General features: G+C 45.7%; 1 protein-coding gene and 1 long non-coding RNA gene across 2 annotated transcripts; one reads left to right on the top strand and one right to left on the bottom strand.

Moving 5' to 3' along the window:
• Positions 1-5,642: 5,642 nt before the first annotated feature.
• ADAMTS1 (ADAM metallopeptidase with thrombospondin type 1 motif 1) lies at positions 5,643-13,794 on the bottom strand. Its single transcript, XM_037377811.1, has 9 exons — positions 12,544-13,794; positions 11,789-12,135; positions 11,209-11,341; positions 10,614-10,781; positions 9,902-10,188; positions 9,468-9,654; positions 9,191-9,366; positions 8,133-8,308; positions 5,643-7,764 (listed from the first exon to the last, which is right to left on the bottom strand). Exons 1-9 carry the CDS (start codon positions 13,064-13,066, stop codon positions 7,023-7,025), a joined length of 2,739 nt encoding a protein of 912 aa, XP_037233708.1. The 5' UTR covers positions 13,067-13,794; the 3' UTR covers positions 5,643-7,022.
• Positions 13,068-18,074, top strand: LOC119143495. The gene is made up of 3 exons (XR_005102731.1): positions 13,068-13,160; positions 16,666-16,744; positions 16,962-18,074. It is a non-coding gene; the product is annotated as an uncharacterized LOC119143495 (long non-coding RNA).
• Positions 18,075-19,038: the final 964 nt, after the last annotated feature.

Raw genomic sequence — 19,038 nt, 5'->3', positions numbered from 1 at the left:
ACTGAAGAATGACCCACTTTTCTTGTGCTTAGCTGCGCCTTCAGTGTATGTCTTTGGGCATCCCTCTTTATTGATATTACAGCATCCATTTTTTTTTTTTCCCCTCCAGTCTGGCTGTCAGAAAACTGAAGAAAATAGAATAAAACCCCCAGAAGTTAATTGTTTTAAAGCTTGTGGTTTTGGTGTCATTTGTTTTCAATTAGAATAAAAAATTAGAAAAGAGTCCCCATTAACATGTGTTGCCTGGCAGAGAAATTTTTAATCCAAATAATTGAATTGCAATTGTTTTTTTATCTCTAATTTCATCTCCAGTTTTGAACACGAAAAATCTTACAAAGTGTAAGATTTATATATATTTATATTTTTTTGGGAGAAGACAGGCATATTGTCTTAGTTATACTGAAAAATATATCGGTGCACAATTAAAATGGCCACTGCTTTCAGCTTGCCTAATTATAATCTCTACCAGATGACTTCCCTCTTCCCTTAGCTGCAGTTGTTCCCACTATATTGGAACAAGCAGCACCTTTTTGTGCTTGTAGGAAAATATATTACAGTTGAGTGCAACTAATATTGGAGAAAATATTAATTTTCAAAGGGAATATCTGGGAAGAATCATGAGCTGGTAGAAACTCAAATTAGTTATGTAGCATTCTTACACAAAGGAACAGTATATTAAGGATGACAGATTTTGCACTGGTCCAACTTAGATTTGGGATGCTTAAATTTAAATATCTGGGATCTCATCTTATGGTCACAGGCTGCAATATGACAAAGGACCGTTCTTTATCACAGAAGCTATCAAGCACATTTAGCCAGCTTACAGGTGAAGGTACTATATGAAACTGTAGTTCTATTGCCCAACATTAAATCTCTTTTACACTGTCAGATACCGTAACGTAGATCTGCAGGTCCGAACAATGCTACTTTCATCTCCAGCAATAACCAGTCTGCCCCAGACTTCACAAGCACAAGCATTTATTAAAACACCATGTTCATAGCACCACTTGCTGTGAACCTGATAACTATGTTTTGACTTCCCTGCTGTCGGTACAGGTTGTTTTGCATTTTGAGGGGGAATATCAAGCAGGAATGCTAGTTTGTAGCTGCTGTTTTACTAGTAAAGTATCAAGGTGTGGTGCTGCCATGGAAGAGCTATCAAGTGGACGCTGCTAGCAGAGGTGGCAATCTCCTGGTCTGTTCTTTTTCTGCCTCTACGTGTTTTAACAGCACATTTTGTTTATGCCAAATGGGGCAAAACATAAATGTTTATGCAAAATGAGGGCTATTGCTGATTGCTTACTTACACTCCTGTTGTAGCCTAGACATGTCCTAGGGATTTGCCTCTGTTTTCAGGGGCTGTGGGGGTGGCCAATGGGTTTGCTATATTTGGGTGACCTTTGCTAGGGAAAACTTTTCACCTAATTATACCCTCTTTGCCTTGAGGACTAAGCAGTTGTGACTGTATCACACAGGAATTGATCTTTGCTCCAAATGGTGGTTGGTGGGCATGTTTGCAATTGCAATGGGATAAAAAGCTTTCCCAGGTGTATGAGGCCCAAAGTAACATCAGGAGGTTGAAGCAAAACTGTGTGAGCAATTTTATAGCCAGCTGATGAGCAGAAGCCAGACATTACAGTGGGAGTGTTTGCTGAGGAGGCCAGGCTATTCTGAAGCTGCCTTTCTGTATTTCTTTAGGAGTATTTTCTTATCCATTCACTAAACTATCTAGTGGGTCAAGATATTTTGTGTAAAATTTCCCCCCCACTATCACCTAGTATCCCCCGTATCACCTAGTTGTCCACAATATTCAACAAATCACAAACCATTCCATGATGAATCTATGATGATGATGATGGTGATGATGTCTTTGCATCTGCTTACCCACTTGCAAAGCAGCAATGACAAAGCAGAGGTCTCACTTGTTGTTCTGTACAAGGTGTGCCAGACTTCACTGAAACATATACAGTGCTTGGAGATGCTGATTTGAATGAAAGCTACTGTGAAGCTACAAATGAAAGAATCCAGTTGCCTCATTACAAGCTATGTGGAGCTGCATTTTAGAAAGTAAATTGCCAGCTTTCTAGTACCTGGTAAATCAGTGTTGTTCATATATAATATACATATTGTATACATACTGGTTACATACAATATACATACTCATATACATAATTATGGGGCCTTTATGCTGTAAGTCAATGCCCGGACATTAAAATTACAGCTCCAGATATAGTCAGGCAGCTGACGGCTCTGAAATGCAGGTATCAGTTGCTGAAGTATACAGCAGCTCTAGGCAATTGCAGGATTTTTCCATACCAGAGATACAGAATTATTTCTTTGCTCTGAAAGCTCAAACAGAGCTAGCTTCTGTAATAGCTACCAACCTTTCTCTGCTCTGAAACCACATGTATTACAATCAGTGGGAAAATAGTTATTTGTGCAACACCAACATCTTTTGGTTTTACAATTGGACTAAAAATTGAGGAATGCAGCAGCTGAAGAACACTATCACATACTGGTGTTTTTTTAATAAAGTTTCAAGCAGTAAATTACATTATTTGGGATTTTAACAGAGCCACAGGAGAAAAGTTACTGCGAATTTACCAGTAGCGCCATTTACAGTGCTTACCCAGCATAGATACCACAATTTTACATCTAATCAGCCTGGAAGGTAGCTCTCCAGTGTAACTATTTTCCTCTTCAAACTCCCAGTTATTTTCTAACTTGGATGGTGAAGTTTGAAGATCTGGTTCTGAAGATCTAGCCCTCAGATTGCACTTCTGTCCCAATGCCAAGCTTTTTAAGGCCACTGAAAGGCTGGAAAGAGTTTTTCCTCGGTCTCATGATGTCTGAAATGGCAACAAATTACTCACTACTTTGCTTTCATTTGCTGGCACTGCCAACAGAGAAACTTTAACCTTGACAAGAACTGGAAGATCACTCAGCCTTGAAAGCAGTGAAACAAGGGTGATTAAGGAATATTAATTTAGCCACCTACCTCTCCCCACACCTCTGAAAATACTTCAAGACACAGATGTCATCTACCAAGTCTGCACTACTCAGCTAAACCCATTTATCTTACAACACCAAAATGTTAAAAAAACCCCAGGCTACAGCATCAGCATCTGGCTTCTCTGAACTGGTAGGAGACCAGACAAATTTGGCTCCAAACTGGTGTGAGGTTGTCCTCAGCTAAAATGCTGGGCACTGGAAACCACCCACCCAACCTGTCAATCTGGGCAGCTGAGACAACCTGGTTGAAAACAACAGTCTACCTAGGGTCTGAAGCCCATTTGGGTATCAGTGGAACCAGTGGCCCTGGCCCAAGGGGAGAGCACCTGGACTGGGAGAAAGTGCCAGCTCTTATGCTCACCCCAACACAAGTTTCAGTGCCACTGCTGCTCCTGAGAGTGTGCCTTACGAGTCAGCAAGAAAAGACTGCAATTCCTGCTCACAGTAACGAATGTGCACATGAAAAGCACGTAACTATCCAGTCCTTTGCAATAAAAGCTATAAATTGACAGGCTGTGCACGGGATGTGTTTAATTGTGAACTTGATTGCTACACAGCTAAACTATGCTCCACTGGTTTTGCTTGTTTCCTTCTGCTGGGTCACCCAGAGCAGACTTTCTTGTAACTAAAGGGTGCTTTCGAAGGGATTTGATTCTTTCTTGAACTTTCGAAAGTTCTTTGATTGCATTGCTTAATTAATACATTATTTGAAGCACATTTTCTATAATCCAGCTCTATTAAAAATAGGATATAATTTCATGAACCTTATTACTGTGTAGCAGATGTAACTGCTGAGAATTCGTGATCTAGTCAAATATGTAGTTGGTAAACTATGACTTGGAAATGCACTTGGTCAACCGTGCTATGAATATGGCTAACGGGTTGACCTGCTGCTGCTATGTTTATGCTCTGAAGAAATGAATGCCGCCATAGCAAATAGGTTGCTATTATATCGTAACTTTTTATTACTTCATCAGTCATTTTATTATGCAGTCATTTGCAAGAGTGAAAAAAAAAAGTTGTTATTGCCATTTGTTGTTGTAAGGTGCCATGTGTTTGATTTCCCTCACCCTTTCTACCTCCTCACTTAGCTCTAGTTAACCAGGGGGTGACTGATCTGATCTAGGCAATGGCAGGCCAAAGCCTTTTGGAAATGTAGAACACTTCAGCACCTTTTGTTAAAAAAGGGGGAAATTGCTGCATTTGATTGGATCCAAATTCCCTTCAGCATGAAGGGTGGTGGCTGTGATACCCCTTTTTTCGCTCCCAAGAGCCTCCTTAAGCGCTACTGCAAGTGAGAACATGTCACCACCTTGGGCTAGCTTTAGTTTGTATGGGTAGGTCTGGGAGAAGCTGTTTCCCTCACAGGGCTTTCTTAGCCTTGCCTTGAATATTTCTTCTAGGTTGATGAGAGAAAATTTGGGCAATCACCATCACTCAGCAGTCACAGGACCCTCACCAGTTCTGTAGGTATCGTAGGGTCTTGCAGCTTCAGGACTGTAGCTCCCTGGGCTCTTACATGTATAGTGTTTCAGGCAACACCAACCGACAGCTACGTGTTAGGAAAATGAAAAGAAAAATGTGGGATTTTTTCTCTTGAAAATGTATATATTCCTAATGTTAACCCGCTGTAGTAAAAGATACGTGTGTATATATATATATATATATAATTATTTGTTGTATTTACAAATACTGCTAAGTATTTATAAAACCAGTAATTGGCTTCCTCCTAAATAATGTTTGAAGTAAAATATTCCCAACTATTTTTGCATGTCAAAGACAAAGTAATGCTCAATGAAGTGTGACGTGATGAGAATTTTTCTATGTGCTTTAGAGAGGCCAGGATTTTATCCGTGGAATAAAGTGGGAACTATTTCTGCAAGACAGAGTCCAAACATTGGCAAAGGAAGTTTTAATAGATTTTTACATGACACAAAGCCAAAAGTATTCATAAATGACTGATGTCTCAAATTCCATGGCAAAAATCCTACCGAGTTCAACAGAAGATTTTCCCTCGACTGCAGTGGTCATGAGATCAGAAATGAGGGAGCAAAAATCACTTTCTTGATGCTTAGTATGTATTTTAACATTATAAAACGTGTTACCAACAGCGTTAGAACAGCTCATTCATACAGTACTTCTAATTAGAAAAGCATGATCAGGAGGCCCTCCAGAAATTTGAGGGAAACCTCTGACGGCTAGTTAATGGTTTTGAATTTTGAATGCTTCTTTCCCAGTAGGGTAAGGTTAAGTGGAGCAGGTAAAACTGCTACTTTTGTACATATTTTGTTGGTTATAAGCACTACTGACAGCAATACTCCTTCTGTAAGCAGTTATTAAAACCAGTGGCATCAGTCTAGTTGCACTCCATTTTTTTAAAAGATGAAACAACAGTGCTGAGCACCCTGTTAGTGGTTAAGTAATAAAATACAAAATTACTCCTTTTAACGTGGTATATGACATTATGGGTAGAATTTTCCAAACCCCTTCACTAACACAGTCAATTAGTAGCCTAAGCTACCAGTCATTTTGAAAAATGTGGTTTAGCTTTTTTTATAACATTTGCCTTAGATTCCAAGCTCTTTCCGCTCGATGGACTAGTTTTACTCCAGTGAAATAAAGACGCTCCATTTCCAAAATTTATAGGGTTCATTTATTACCTCTAGTAACATATTATACTGTATAAATACTCTATCCTTGTTATATGTCCTTTTAAAAAAGCGATAACTTAGAAGATCACATTAGACAAGAAGTATAAAAATAAATACGCTCATTATATGCATTTATTACAAATTATAACCCTTCCCAGAAGGGAAAGAAATATAAAATACTTATAAAGTATATAAAATCTATAGTAATATATTTTACTATATACATATGGAAAGCCATATTCTCTCATTGTCTATGGACTGGCACAAACTTTTAATTATGCAAATGTTGGCGTATTGCTGTGGATGGACCTGCTATCCTTCAGCTTTGTCTTCCCGCCTTATCAGTGATTTGAGCACTACAAACCCATCAGAGACCACATAGGAAAGGCTCCCCTTCATAGCGGGATTCCTTTCGTCTTTTTTTAACCCAAATGCAAATAATTTCCATTGGCTGGGGTAAGGTGAAAGATTTGGATGTGAAAGCATAACTCAAATGCTCACAAATGCCATCAATCTGCTTGACAGGATGGTAGGACCAAGCTTGAATCAGAAAAACCAGTGGAAGGTATGTAAGAAGGCACAAAGAGCAACTACTCAGAGCCAGCACCTGCTCCATGAAGATTTCCACTTTTTCTAGCCTCTGGATTACATGTCACCACAATGGCATTGGAGTGCGTGAGAGAAACAGACAGGCACATTTGGACGATAAAAAGATACTTTAAAAAAATGACATTCTAGTTATTTGTGGAGTTGACTGACTGTTCTTGATACTTCTTACTCAAGGTGGAGAATATGGCTTTATTTTTATATAAAACTATTCTCTGAAACAATAGCAGCCATGAATGACATAGTTAAAGCTCCTTTTTCCAATCTTGTTTTTTGCCCTTCGTGAGGTAGGTAAGCCCTGACCAATTATTTTACGCTATATTTTCTGCTCCCCTTCCCCTCTGCTTCCTACACTTGGGGACTTGATCAGTACCACAATATAAATCCAGAAGAAGGGAGAAATAACCGAACCCCAAAATGTTTGCTTAAATGTGTTTTGGGCACTGCTCATGTTTTGTTTCATTTGTAACAGACTTAAGAAAAGGCAATTATAATGCCCTCAGGTCTTATCTGCTGAAGATGCATGAATGACACGGGTCTGCTATCCCATCAAATTTTCAGTTGGCAGGGTATTTTTAGGATGCAATGCCAACTAAAGCTATTTGCACTGTCCCACCTCAACAGATCCTCACCATGAATTTTGTATGCAAAACCACATGCGCTGCCTCTAGCCCTCTTTTTTTCAGTGCATTGTTCTGAAGGAAAAAAATAAAATAATAATAATAAAAAAGTAGCTTTCCCAACTTATACTATTTAACTGCAGTCCGTAACGTTGCAGAAGTCTATTAGGTGTTTCGGTTTCTTGGAAGGCTCACAGCTTTCTTGCGGCAGCACGCTGCCATCGTAAGAAATACATTTCAACAATCTCTTCTTGAAACCTTTCCCGCATGTCTTAGAGCAGGGCGACCAGTCCCCCAGCTGCCACTGTGGGCAGGGCACATCAGCACAGGGACGGACATCGCTGGGCTTCAGCTCCTGTGTGCAGTCGGTGGCCGGCCGCCCCCGGGGGTCCCGGCACTCCACTGCCCGCCGCTGCCAGCCCGAGCCACAAGACTTGGAGCACTCGCCCCACTCCTCGATGACCCACTCAGAGGAGATGATTTCCCTGATGGCGTTGAAGGACTCTTTCTTTCTACTTGGCGCCTTCTCTGACCCAGGCTGTGTGGGCTTCTTCACAAAGTAGGTGAACTTGATCTTGGGCTGTGGCAGGTCCCCCACTGTGAGGACCTGGATGGTCAGAGGTTCCTTCAGAGGGCTGAAACTGCGGATCCTCTCCAGGGCAGCAGAGGAGCCGCTGTACCTCAGCACACTGCCCTTGTAGGTGATGTCCTGCTCCAGCGTTGACAGCGTGTAATCACCATTGAGGACGTAGGTGCCATCTGCAGCTTTGATGGCGAGGAAGCTGCCGTCATGCCTTGCGCCCCTGTGGTTTCGCTGCTTCACCTCAATGTTTGTTGCTCCAGCTGGAATGGTGACAACATCATGGTAGCCAGGTCTGCCCAAGAGAAAAGAGAAAGACTGAGTCCTCTGCTCCTCCCTGGGAAAGGGAAGAAGCTGCCTGGCACAAGACTGAATTCCATTTGCAGCCCAAGCTCATGAGCTGTCATCCTAATCAAATTAATGGATTAAGGGATTTGCAAAGTCACATCCCATGTTATGGCTAAGGCAGAGGTGTGCCCACATGTAAGGGACTTTCTTTTGCTGTGATCTCACTGTAAGTTATCTTTAGTCACATGACTCTGACACATCAAATCTCAGTTCCAGCGATAAACTGGGGCAACATTTCACTGACTTGGAAAACACAAAGCTTACACCCACAAAACATTCACCAGAACAAAACAACGGCAGCAGTCACATACTCACTTTGCTCTAACAAACGTGCCAGACACTTTCTTGCAGGTGGATCCATTGCCACCGCAGATACCGCACTTGTCAAACTTCTTATTGGATCCTATCATACGGTCGCAGCCAGCCTTTACGCACTGTCCCTGGACACAGACAGAGGTGGAATCGGGGCTACACGGGGTACCATCCACAACCTTTGCAGGAAACAAGCAGTAGGGTGTTTGATTAGAAGATGCACATTGCCTTGAAACTGAGTAATTCAGACATACAAAATGCAAAATATGGACAGGTGGAAGACCTGCAGCACCCGTACTGTCAGGGCTTTTGAAACTAAAACCCAAAGCAGCTCATAGGTAGTTGGAGGTATGTAGTGCCACTTCATCTCACTGGCCAAAATTATGCCATGGTGACAGAAGAAAACAACCAACTTCAGTTTTTATTACCACCCTCCCACCACCTCCACTGCCCTGAACTGTTTCACTGATTTCATATAAAGAAAGAACATTGTTTCCTCATGTCACTAGAAGGTAGTCATGTCCTCAAAGTACAGGATCAAAATTGCTTTTAATGCTGTTCAATGTATCTCTTATTTCTAGTACTGCTCTACAAAAAACATCTGTGTTATTGCCCTGGTAATTATTGGCCCTCAACACCTTATGACAGTGAGTTCAAGTAGCTATGCAAGACTAACATTTTTCCTTTTGTTTATTTTAAGCTGTCAGCATATTAGTAACCGGTATGAGAAAGCACCAATGTTTTGGCAAAGAACCCCCACAGTTTTCCAAACATATCTCAACATAATCAAATTGGTGGAAGGAGAGGAAAGGAAACTAGGGTGGAGTGGGTAGAAGAGACAGTATGTGTGAAATAACTGGAAGGACTGTGCCAGAATATTTAAAGCATGCTTGCACTGATCAAGCTGTTCATGAAGGAAGAGGAGAAGGAAAAATCTAGCTGAAATATAAGAGGCACAATTTCAGATTTCTACACTGCTTGACTCTTAACTTCACATGCGGAGTTTGGGGAAATAAAAATCCTGTTCATGATTAGATGGAAGAGGTATAGTCTTGAAATACCTTTGGCTGTAAAACAAAGAAGTATCCTGTTCCTTTTGCTCGGCAGACCAGCTTGCACCTGTCCTTTGGAGAAACACCAGCAAACTTGGGTGTCCACTCCACTGCAGGTCCACTTCCAAAGGCAGACTTGGAAAATTCATTGTGCTTTTCACATTGTTCTTCCCTAAAGGTTTTGCCTGCAGGCAAAAGACAGACAAGCGGACATTAGATCATTTCTGTACATGCTTCTCCTCCACAAGATACACTTATTCTGCTTCAAAATTGGGGAAAAGATTACCATCATTGTCTGGACAGTCCTCAATGTTACATGATCTGTATTGCACTCGCTTCCCTTCACAGTATTTCCCCCCATTCCTTGGGACAGGGTTGTCACACTCTCTGAAGGAGTACTGCACTCCACCGCCGCAGGTGCGAGAACACTCTCCCCAGGACCCCCAGGACCCCCAGCTCCCATGCACCGGTGTCTGGAATGACAAGCAAAAGCAGAGCAGAAAAGTTAATACAGTAAAAGAAAAACAAAACCAAACCACAAAACCCACAATCATGCTCATTTTTACCCAAGCAACTTTTTTAAAAAAGTAGCACTAGGTTTGTTTTATTAGCTATCTGCCCCCATTTATTCAAGCCCTTTTAACTGATTACTCCCCCTGAAGCATAATCCATGCTACTCTGCAACTCAAGATATATTCAGATTTCTTTTTTAATACTTACATCATAATGCTTCTTCTCAGTTTTATTCACACACTTGCCATTCATACACCACTTCCCTTCCCCGCAACTGGTGCCATCTGCCCAAGGGAAGTGTTTGGTTTGGCACACAAGCAGTCCTCCAGAAGTGCCAGTACACCAGAGCGTCGTACACGTACTGGCTGCATCAGGGCAGTGTTTGGACTCATCGCCAAAGGTAAACTGGCACTGTCTGTTCGCATCGTACAATGTGCCAGGCAAGTCAGAAGGAAGCTGGATAGGTTTGTGGGGCTTGTCCAACAAACACTCACCTGAAAAGGAACAAAAAAGAAAAAAAGAAAAAAAAAAGCAGGTGATGCTGTCAGTGTCAGTGAGTTCAGTTTCAAAACGGAACTGTATTTGCTTTGAACCAATCTGTGCCACCATATTTATAAAACTAAGGGTCTTCTAAATTCATTGGCAGCATATAAAAGGTTAACTCCGCAGTAGCAGAACACTCTGTTAAGGAAAATGAAAAAGAGGGAAAGAGGGGAGAGGAGGGGTAGAGAGAGGGAGGGAGGCACAGGGTGGGTGGGAGAGCCAGAGGGGAAGAGAGAGGGGGAGAAGGGGGGGGGGGGGATAGGGAGTGGGGGAGAGAAGCAAGAGGGGGAGTCAGTGGGTCAGAGACAGTGAGGGTGCAAGGCGGTTCAGCACAAGAGCTTAAATGCCACATGAATGGAAAGCTTAATAATCTTACCATGACCATTATCCAAAAATGTTGTAATCATGTAGGCACTACATGGAGACCACGGCTGGCTGCGATCCAGATTGGAAAGCATAGATGCCATCATGTGGAAATCCCGGCTTATTCCATTAATACCAGCACACTGCTTTGCATCATCATGAGGCATGTTAAACACGTGGCCTTCAAAAAAAAAAAAAAAAAAAAAAAAAAAAGGAGCGTTTGTGATTATAGGAAGTCTGTCTTGCGCGTTACCAATATTATTTTAAATATTACGCTAGAGCTGCTCATAGCCTGGTCTTTAATAACCTCAATCCAAATAGTGCCAAATTTTAAGCAGATGGCACAGTATCCTTGCCCCCCTCACATTCTCACACGCTTTTTTTCTGGCATCGGTCAAATATACAGCTCTTGCAGACAACGCTGTGCAGACAGGATTTGCTTTCTGCAGTTCAACCCTGCTACAAGGCAAAGTTTTGCCTCCTCCTGACTGTGCTGGCGAGCACAGGGCGCTCGGTGCCCCGCAGTGTGGGCTGGGCAGCTCTTTGCTTTACTGCATCGAGCTAGCTTCAATTAACCACGGGAAATCACCTTTCAAAGTTTCAAGTACCTAGCTCATGGGCTGTTGTAAAGGCAGCCTGTAAGCCATCGTCTTCTATGATAGAGCAACTGCGGTTTAGATCACAAACTGTTCCCACATCAGCCATCCCAAGAGTATCACATGTCTTGGCACCACAGAGGTCCTGTAAAAAAAAAAAAAGGCAGTTTCATTATTAATCAGATCAGAGACTTAACCTTGGCAGGAAACATCCAGCCCTGGCAGTTTGCCTTTACTTATGGAAAGAGCATAAATATTCAGCACTTCAATGGGTACGATGGCAAAAATCTGTCTTTGGAACACACACAAGGGTTACACGCAGAAATAAAATGCATAATTTCCATACTAAATCTGCTAAAAATATATGAGACAGAAATACACTGCACATACTATGAGCTTCACCTGAGATGGTGCAAACAACAAAAGAAATGACTAAGTAAAAAGTAGTTCACTTCATTTTTAGCCTACTTTGCCGAAGCCGTGGTGACACAAAACTGCCTCTGAATGCTTTTTCAGAGGGCTCGTGGCAGAGAGGGCCTCTGGGGTAGGCAGCAATGGGCCTGGGGATGGATTTGACCTCGGTGTCCCTCACCTGCCTGGTGAAGAGGATTGCCGTGTCGTAGTGCTCCGCGTGCCGGTCGCTGGGTGGGTTGTGCTGCTTCTGCCAGCTGCAGAAGTTTCTCAAAGTCAGGGCCGCATTGGAAGAGATATCGGGTCCCTTCCGCTCCTCGTAAATGACCATGATTTTCACCACCACCAGGCTGATGGAGTTGCGGATGCTGGGGTGCTTGTACAGCTTGGCCGCCACGGATAGCAGGGTCAGGAGATAGTGCTTCAGCCCGCTGCCATGGAACTCGGCCATGGACTGGTCGGCTACCAGCATGGTCTCCACGTAGCGGGGGCTGGACACGAACCTTTTCTTCCTTCTGCTTCTCGTTTCTGCATTAAAAAAAGAGAGGGAGGAAGAGGGAGGGGAAGTGCAGGTGAGCACAACAAAAGAAATGCCGCTGCAAGAGACCACCAAAGGAACCCAACACCCACCGATACTCAGCATTTGCACCCAGGGAACGTACCCAACGGCCCCACGCCCAGCTCCGGCCCCCGAACTCCGGCAGCCCGGGGCTCAGTAACCCCTCCAGGCCGCCGCCGGGCGGAGGGGCGGCACCCGCACCCCGGTGGGCGCACCGCCGCCGCCTCTCGGGGTGGGGATGCGGGGGAACCCCGGGCAGGGCCCCGCCGTCAGCCCCGTCGGGGCGGGGGCGCACAGCGAGGCCGAGCTCCCCCTCCCCTCCCTCCCTCCCTCCCCTCCCCGGCCCCGCGGAGGGCGGCGCGGCGCCCCGACGGTACCTGCGTTCCCGGCGGGCTCCGTCCCCGCCGCCTCCGCCTCCGCCCCCGCCTCGGCCACGGCGCAGCGGGCGGAGGGGGCGGCTCGGCGGGTCCCGCGGAGGCGGAGGAGGTGGGCGCCGCGGCGGTGCGCGGTGCCGGGGGCCGGCTGGATGAGGTACTGGCGGCCCCGCAGGGAGAAGGCGCCGCGCATCCCCGCGCATAGGCTGAGGGCGGCGGCGGAGCTGGGGTCCCGGTTGACGGTGCCCGAGTAGAAGCAGCGGGAGAGGTCGTCCTCCGGCGACGGAGGCGGCGGCGGCCCGCCCAGGTACTGCAGGGTGAAGTCCGGGGCCAGGAAGCTGCTGTCCGGCTCCAGCTCCAGCTCCAGCCGCTCCCCGAAGGCGTCCAGGCGGAAGCGCTCCCGGCCGCCGGCAGCGCCCAGGCGCCGCGGTAGCACCAGCGCCCGCCGCTCGGCGGGGAGCTCGGCGCTGCACAGCCCCAGCAGCGCCGCCAGCAGCGGCACCGGCAGGCGCCCCCCGCTCCTCATCGCGGCGCCGAGCTCGGGGCTGGGGAGGCTTGCGGCTGCGGCCGCTGGCTTGAAGGAGCCCTTTTTATGGCTTTGGGGTTTTTTTTCTCTCTAGGTATGTGTCTATGTTCTGGAGTTTTTGCTTTCAGGTTTTGGGGGTCTTAGTCTCTTTCTGCTGGCGGAGGGGCGGGGAGGGCCGGGCGGGCGCTGGGTCCCGCGGTCACTACAGAGGCGGCGTCGGCTTCCCCATGGCCGGGGCGCGGCGGCGGGGAGCGAGGGTCTGCTAGGGGAGCAGCCGTGCCCCCCCGGCCGTCTCTCTGTCCTCCTTCTCTCGCGGCCGTTCCTCCTTCCCGCCGCCTCCTCGGCGCTCCGCAGCAGCGGCGGCCGCGGAGGAAGCTCCGGCGAGTCTCCGCTCGCCCCTGCGGCAGCCCCGGGACGGTCCCGCCTGCACTTCCACGGCCCCGCGAAGCCTCCCGGTCTTGCGGAGCGGAGCCGCCAGCCCAGTGAGCGCCACCCCCCGCACTCCGCGCCGGGCCGGCCGACCCCTTCGCTGCGCTCCGAGCGCCTCCGCCGTGCGGGGTGAGTGCGGCGGTCGGGGCGGCCGCTGCCGCCCTTTATGGGGTTTGCCCGGGCCGCCCCCACCCCCGGCGCGGCCCGCCGCCCCCCGCCGCGCCGCCCCTCGGCCCCGGGCCGCTGAGCTCACTGCGTGCGTAACGCGGCCGCGGGCGGCCCCCGCCCCCCCGTTCCCCCCACCGCCCCCGACGGGGCGGGACGGGGCGCGGCGCGGCGGGCAGAGCCCGGGGTCGGCCCTCGGCTGCCGGGCGGGGGGCGGGCTGCGCCTAGCGTCGGCGTGCGCCCCTCCGCGGCTCCCCGTGCCCGGGGCCCGCCCGACGGGCGGCGGGGTGGCCTTTCCCCCCAGGGCAGCCGGGCCCGGCGCGGGGCGGGAGGGGTGCCGTCTCGCTACCCCGCGCTGCGCTCCGCGGGGGCGCAGGTCGCCCGCCGGAGCGCCCGGATGGGCCGCGGGCGCTCCCCCACCCTCTCCCCACCCCCACTCCGGGCCGGGGGCTCGGGGCTCCGCTCGGGGCTGGGGAGCGGCAGGTGGACGGCCCGGAGCTCCTGGCGCGCGGGGGCGGGGGGGTGGGGAACGGGGATACGGGGGGGAGAGATGCCTGGTTGCGTTCGTGGCTTTTCTTCCCCCCCCCCGCAATTATTGCCCTTTCATGGCCCTCACAACTGTGCACCTGTACTTCTGGGAAATGGCTCCTTTTAAATCACTTCAACAGAGGCGTTTGCGTGGGTGCAGCCACTGTTCTCCGAAGCCAGAGCCAACCGGAGTGGCACGGCTAATCCACTCGGGGCTGGGCGTGCAACGCGCAGCCCGGCTAATCCTCCCTTCTCCTTGCTGGGGCCTTTTTGGAGGATGAGGGCAAAGAAGTGGTGAGCAAATGTGTGAACAAAACCAGAAGCAGCATACCTGTTGGTGACAACTCCCGGGCTTCCAAATTAAACAAAGATATTTTATTTCAAACGTTTAACTTCGGTGTCAGTCGGTGCTGCGTTTTACGCAAGTGTAATAACTCAGAGGTTGAAAACAGAAGTAGCAAAATAGATAAAACTTGTGAGAGTGCAAACTTCTCTAAAATTTTATGTATCCCCTGTTGTCTTAGGATGGAGTGGCCCATTTATGCCACTAAATTTAAACCAAAGGGTTTTCTTCCCAGTTTAAACCATGTCAGATAAACTTGAAGCCATGCTTCTTTGTCAGTTGCACAGATTGCCTGCTAGGTTCTGATAATCCATTTCCATGACATTCTGTAAGTCATACAAGTTAGAAATGCACATTTTTCAAAGTTTTGCAAAAAAACATATGAAAAAATGAACCCAGTTTTCCAGTTACTTATTCCACAAAAGCGCTGCTGTCCCACATAGTGATGAGCAAAATCAGAACTGGGCCTCAGATGAGGGATTTTCCTTGGTATACAGCAGGAAATGCTGGGCTTGAGCAGAGTTTTGGCTTCGAGGGGCTGTGACTGCTGCCCATTAATACATCAGGAATGGAAATATCCATCTGCTTACAGCAGGGGCCTGATTTTTTGCTCATGCAGAAGATGCATGCCCATCTCTACCCTTACCTTTGAGATCTGGTGACATGTACCCGACTCTGCCCTGCTTCTCCTAGGACAGAAAACTTATAACAAAGGTACAGTTCATTCACACTATTAATTTTGTGTGGCATACGATACATAATTACGCTTGTATGGATTTTGAATATTTAGGGAATTACAAGTTTGAAAGTCTAGAAATGTGGTATGCAAAATACAGAATTGAAAGGAAAGCTTTTTTATAATTTATTTTTGAACTTATGTTAATTCAAAATAGTTATGTTTGCAAAGAGATTACAAATACAGAAACATCCTAGTTTGTCAGCATAATTCAGCGTAATTCATAGCTCAGCAGGGACTCGAGCTAGGCCACTTCAGTCTCCACCAAGGACATGTCCACCCAGCTGTCAAGTGCACCTTTGTGGTAATGTTTTGCTGTTATTTTTTGATGTAAAATCTCCAATTTGAAAAAGTCCTGACCACCTTAAAAGAGCTTTTTGGTGTGAAAAGTCTGCCTGATATCCCACCAGGTGGCACTCGCCTATAAAACATTTTTCTTGAAGAGCATTTCACTGTTCATCTCCCAGGTTTCAAACTGCTCTGGTGGGAAGTACTGTTCTCAACAGTCCCTGATTAACATAAAATTTTCCTGACCTTTATATCTACATCCAAGAAAGTGCTTTAGTAACCAATCCGGCAACTGCCCTGTTTCCCCCTTAGTGCCAGGTGTGCTGCTGGAACACACAGGCAGGGACATAAATGCTTTGCGCTACGTGAGCACGAATCACGTCGTGAAGGAACATTTACAAAAGGTTTGCTTCCTAGAAAATGTGCAGCGTTGCTACACACCACACGTATAGTCTTACAAGTGCTTAAATCTCTTTCTGTGAGTAACCCCAATGAGTTTAGCTGGTTTATTGAAGACAAACGTGTATATGTATTCACAATCCATATCATATCTAATCTGTATCAACTCCAATCGTTTTTTTTTGTACGTCAGAATTTAGAAGAACTGTTGCAGAATTTAACTTCGTGGAATAAAAACCGAAAAATTGGTTTTAAAAAATAAATTCCTAGTGCTGCCTGGAAAATAAAACACTGAGGGAGATACAAAACCTTGTAACGCCCAGAAAGCCACCAGATGGCGCTAACAGATCATCATATTGTGCAAGACTATCACCACACAGTGCAAGAATAGCGATTTAAGGGTTGGACATGGTGCAGATTTAATTTCTTTGCCAGTGTTTGCATAAAATGCTGCTTCTAAAATTAAAAAAAAAAAAAAACAAAACCCAAAAACAAACCCCAAACAAACCCCACACTTTTCCAGCCTATTTGTTTAAATGCTGCAGAATGGGTGCTTCCTTTAAAAACTGTTATAATTTAAAATTAGAACAGCAGATGGCAGATTAGGCCCACTGAACAGGGATTAAAAACCTGCTGAGGTTAAAATTCTCAGAGGAACACTTCCAATAACCTTAAGCCACTTTTTTTTTTTTTTTTTTTTTTTTTTGTCAGAAATGCATCTGATTTGGCAGAACTCTTTCCCTGTTGCTGGTGACTACTGAAAGACTGACCCCCAGTCAATACTTCCATTGTAAGTGCTCTCTTATTAGCTGTTGAGCAGCGAGCGTGGTTTGGCGTGTGCAGGGGATGGGAATCCATTGTCATTCAGGCTGCATGACTGTACGGAACAAGATCTGTTTATGGAGATCGTTCCTCTATGATGCCTTTTGTAATATGCGTGATTAGCTTAATATTTTTCCATTTATTGTTGATTTTGGTGTCATTAACAGTTGTTTTTTGTTACACAGGATAACAGGGATAAGAGGGAAACCCTCTAATTTTGCCTAAGTGTTTTGATAATCAGCAGTAATGGGAAAAAGCAGAAGAACGTCCATCATCGCTTTAATGAGAAGTATGCATTTTTATTTTGGAGGAGGAGGATCATGTGATTTAACATGGTTATCTGTTTCCCCATAATTTTCTACTTTTACATGAGCTATTTATCACAAGTTGCTGAAAAAAAATAGATGCAGAAATTTTGGAAGCCCCCAAATTTTATTAATAAATAGCCTATATAGGCCTGTATTGCACTCAAAATGAACCACTACCAATTCTTTCTGTTTCCCATTAATAAACATTTATCAAAATGGGATTCCATGGGAACTTGCTCTACCTGTGGCTGCGTGAGTAAAACATTTTATTATTCAGCCAATATAATGCACCAGACTTTGGGGTTCAGGATTTAGGTTAGTTCAATTTATAAAGGTAAGGGTAGCCAGGAAGCTTCATTTAGTTAAGACCCGACAACATTTGTAGGAATAAGAATCTGTTTATTTGGTGCCGGTCCTTATTTAGCTCACAAAGACATTTTCTGTAGGTATTTTGCGTTGACTAACATAATACCGCTCCAGTGATTTTAATACAATTACAGGCATTTTAATTGATGGCATAATTTCTGTCTTTAAAAACTTTTTCTTGGGCACAGGTGAGTGCACATGTAATCCAGGTCACCTAAGGACTCTGTTATCAGTTGTCAAATTATCTTTCAGCCAAGTTTTTTTTGTGGCTTCTTCATACAGGTTTTTACATCTGGTTTATCTGTTCACTCCTGAAATAAGCGTGGTGAAAAATGTATGAAGTTTTGTCCACAATAAAATGTTTTCAACCAGGAGCGGAGCGAAATGTCAGGAGTGGAATAAAATGAAAAACAGGGATGGCAAAAGTCAGTTACAGAGCATAAAGACTGCAGCCGTGGGTCTTGATGTTTCTTTACTGTTTATCAGGCAGCTGTAAAATCTCCCTAGTCACCTGTGGTGGCTCTCAGTGTCCTCCTGTGGTATATGCATAAGTCATAGTCTTCTGACACTAATAGTAGGTCAGATCCAGTGATGAAGATGGTGATGTGGGTTGTACTGGGACAGATGTGGAGCAGCTTTCCTTCTCTAGCTGTCTGCGTCCAAAGGAGGATGGCAGTGCATTGCTAATGGTCTACATTGGCTGATGCACCTGAGCTGAATCGGCTCTGTGCGGAACAGCAGGCCTCGGCCTTGACCAGGAGCTGGCCACGTTCTAACCATGTGTGTAACTGTCTGCTGTGGTATCCCTATCTGATCGGAGACATCAAAGGCTGTTAGCACCTCCCAGCTTTTTGTTGATTCATGTACTTGTCAGAACCTGTGAGCTAATGCATTTTAAGTGTGATGTTCTAAGAGTAAGCGGAGGCAAAGCTGTACATATATTTAATACTAGATTTCTGGCTACATCAACACCTAGAGGATGGTCTAGCATTTAGTTTTATGTTAACTTCTCCCCGCAGCTATTGTCAGTCACATACCACAGCAAAAGTCTGTTATCACAGCACGGCGGCGAGTCTGAAGAGGGAGGTCTGCATAAGAATGTGTATTCAGACATGACTGCATCACACATAAAATCACCGGCAAGTCATTTAAAAGACTATTGAAGTCTGACATGTGTATCTCACTTTCTGGTGGTAGTATTCCCACTGAAGAATTTGTGTCACCATCTAAATTTCTTCTGAACAGCTGACCTAAATCCAAATTTTCATGGTCAAAACAACTGCTAGTGTCAAATATACAAAAAGTCTCCCTGGAAAGACAGGATCAAATAAAAGCAATCAGGCAAAACAAAATGTTACATTATAGTTATGTCTGCAAAAGTGTTTCAGAAGTTAAATATAACAGCAACATTGGCTGCAAAGTCCCTCAGCAACTGGCAGGGAGCACATTCATGCATACCCTGAGCTCCACTGACATTTTGATATTTTTATCACACTGTGATTTCAACAGATACTACCCTTTCTCCATGTACTTTAGACAGAGGATTTCACGAGTACTGCAAGAAGTGTTACAGTTTCCATGAAAGTCC

Source organism: Falco rusticolus, chromosome 2, assembly GCF_015220075.1.
Source record: "Falco rusticolus isolate bFalRus1 chromosome 2, bFalRus1.pri, whole genome shotgun sequence".
Taxonomy (NCBI): domain Eukaryota; kingdom Metazoa; phylum Chordata; class Aves; order Falconiformes; family Falconidae; genus Falco; species Falco rusticolus.
This window is presented reverse-complemented; position numbering and strand designations above follow the sequence as displayed.

What these genes read in the sequence shown, in the direction of transcription:
- ADAMTS1 (XM_037377811.1), bottom strand. Translation starts at nt 13,066, where the DNA reads ATGAGGAGCGGGGGGCGCCTGCCGGTGCCGCTGCTGGCGGCGCTGCTG. An exon ending in TCTTTGTTTTACAGCCAAAG is followed by an intron (nt 8,309 to 9,190) that starts GTATTTCAAGAC and finishes TTTCCTGCAAAG; the next exon opens with GTTGTGGATGGTACCCCGTG. An exon ending in GGCACGTTTGTTAGAGCAAA is followed by an intron (nt 7,765 to 8,132) that starts GTGAGTATGTGA and finishes TCTCTTGGGCAG; the next exon opens with ACCTGGCTACCATGATGTTG.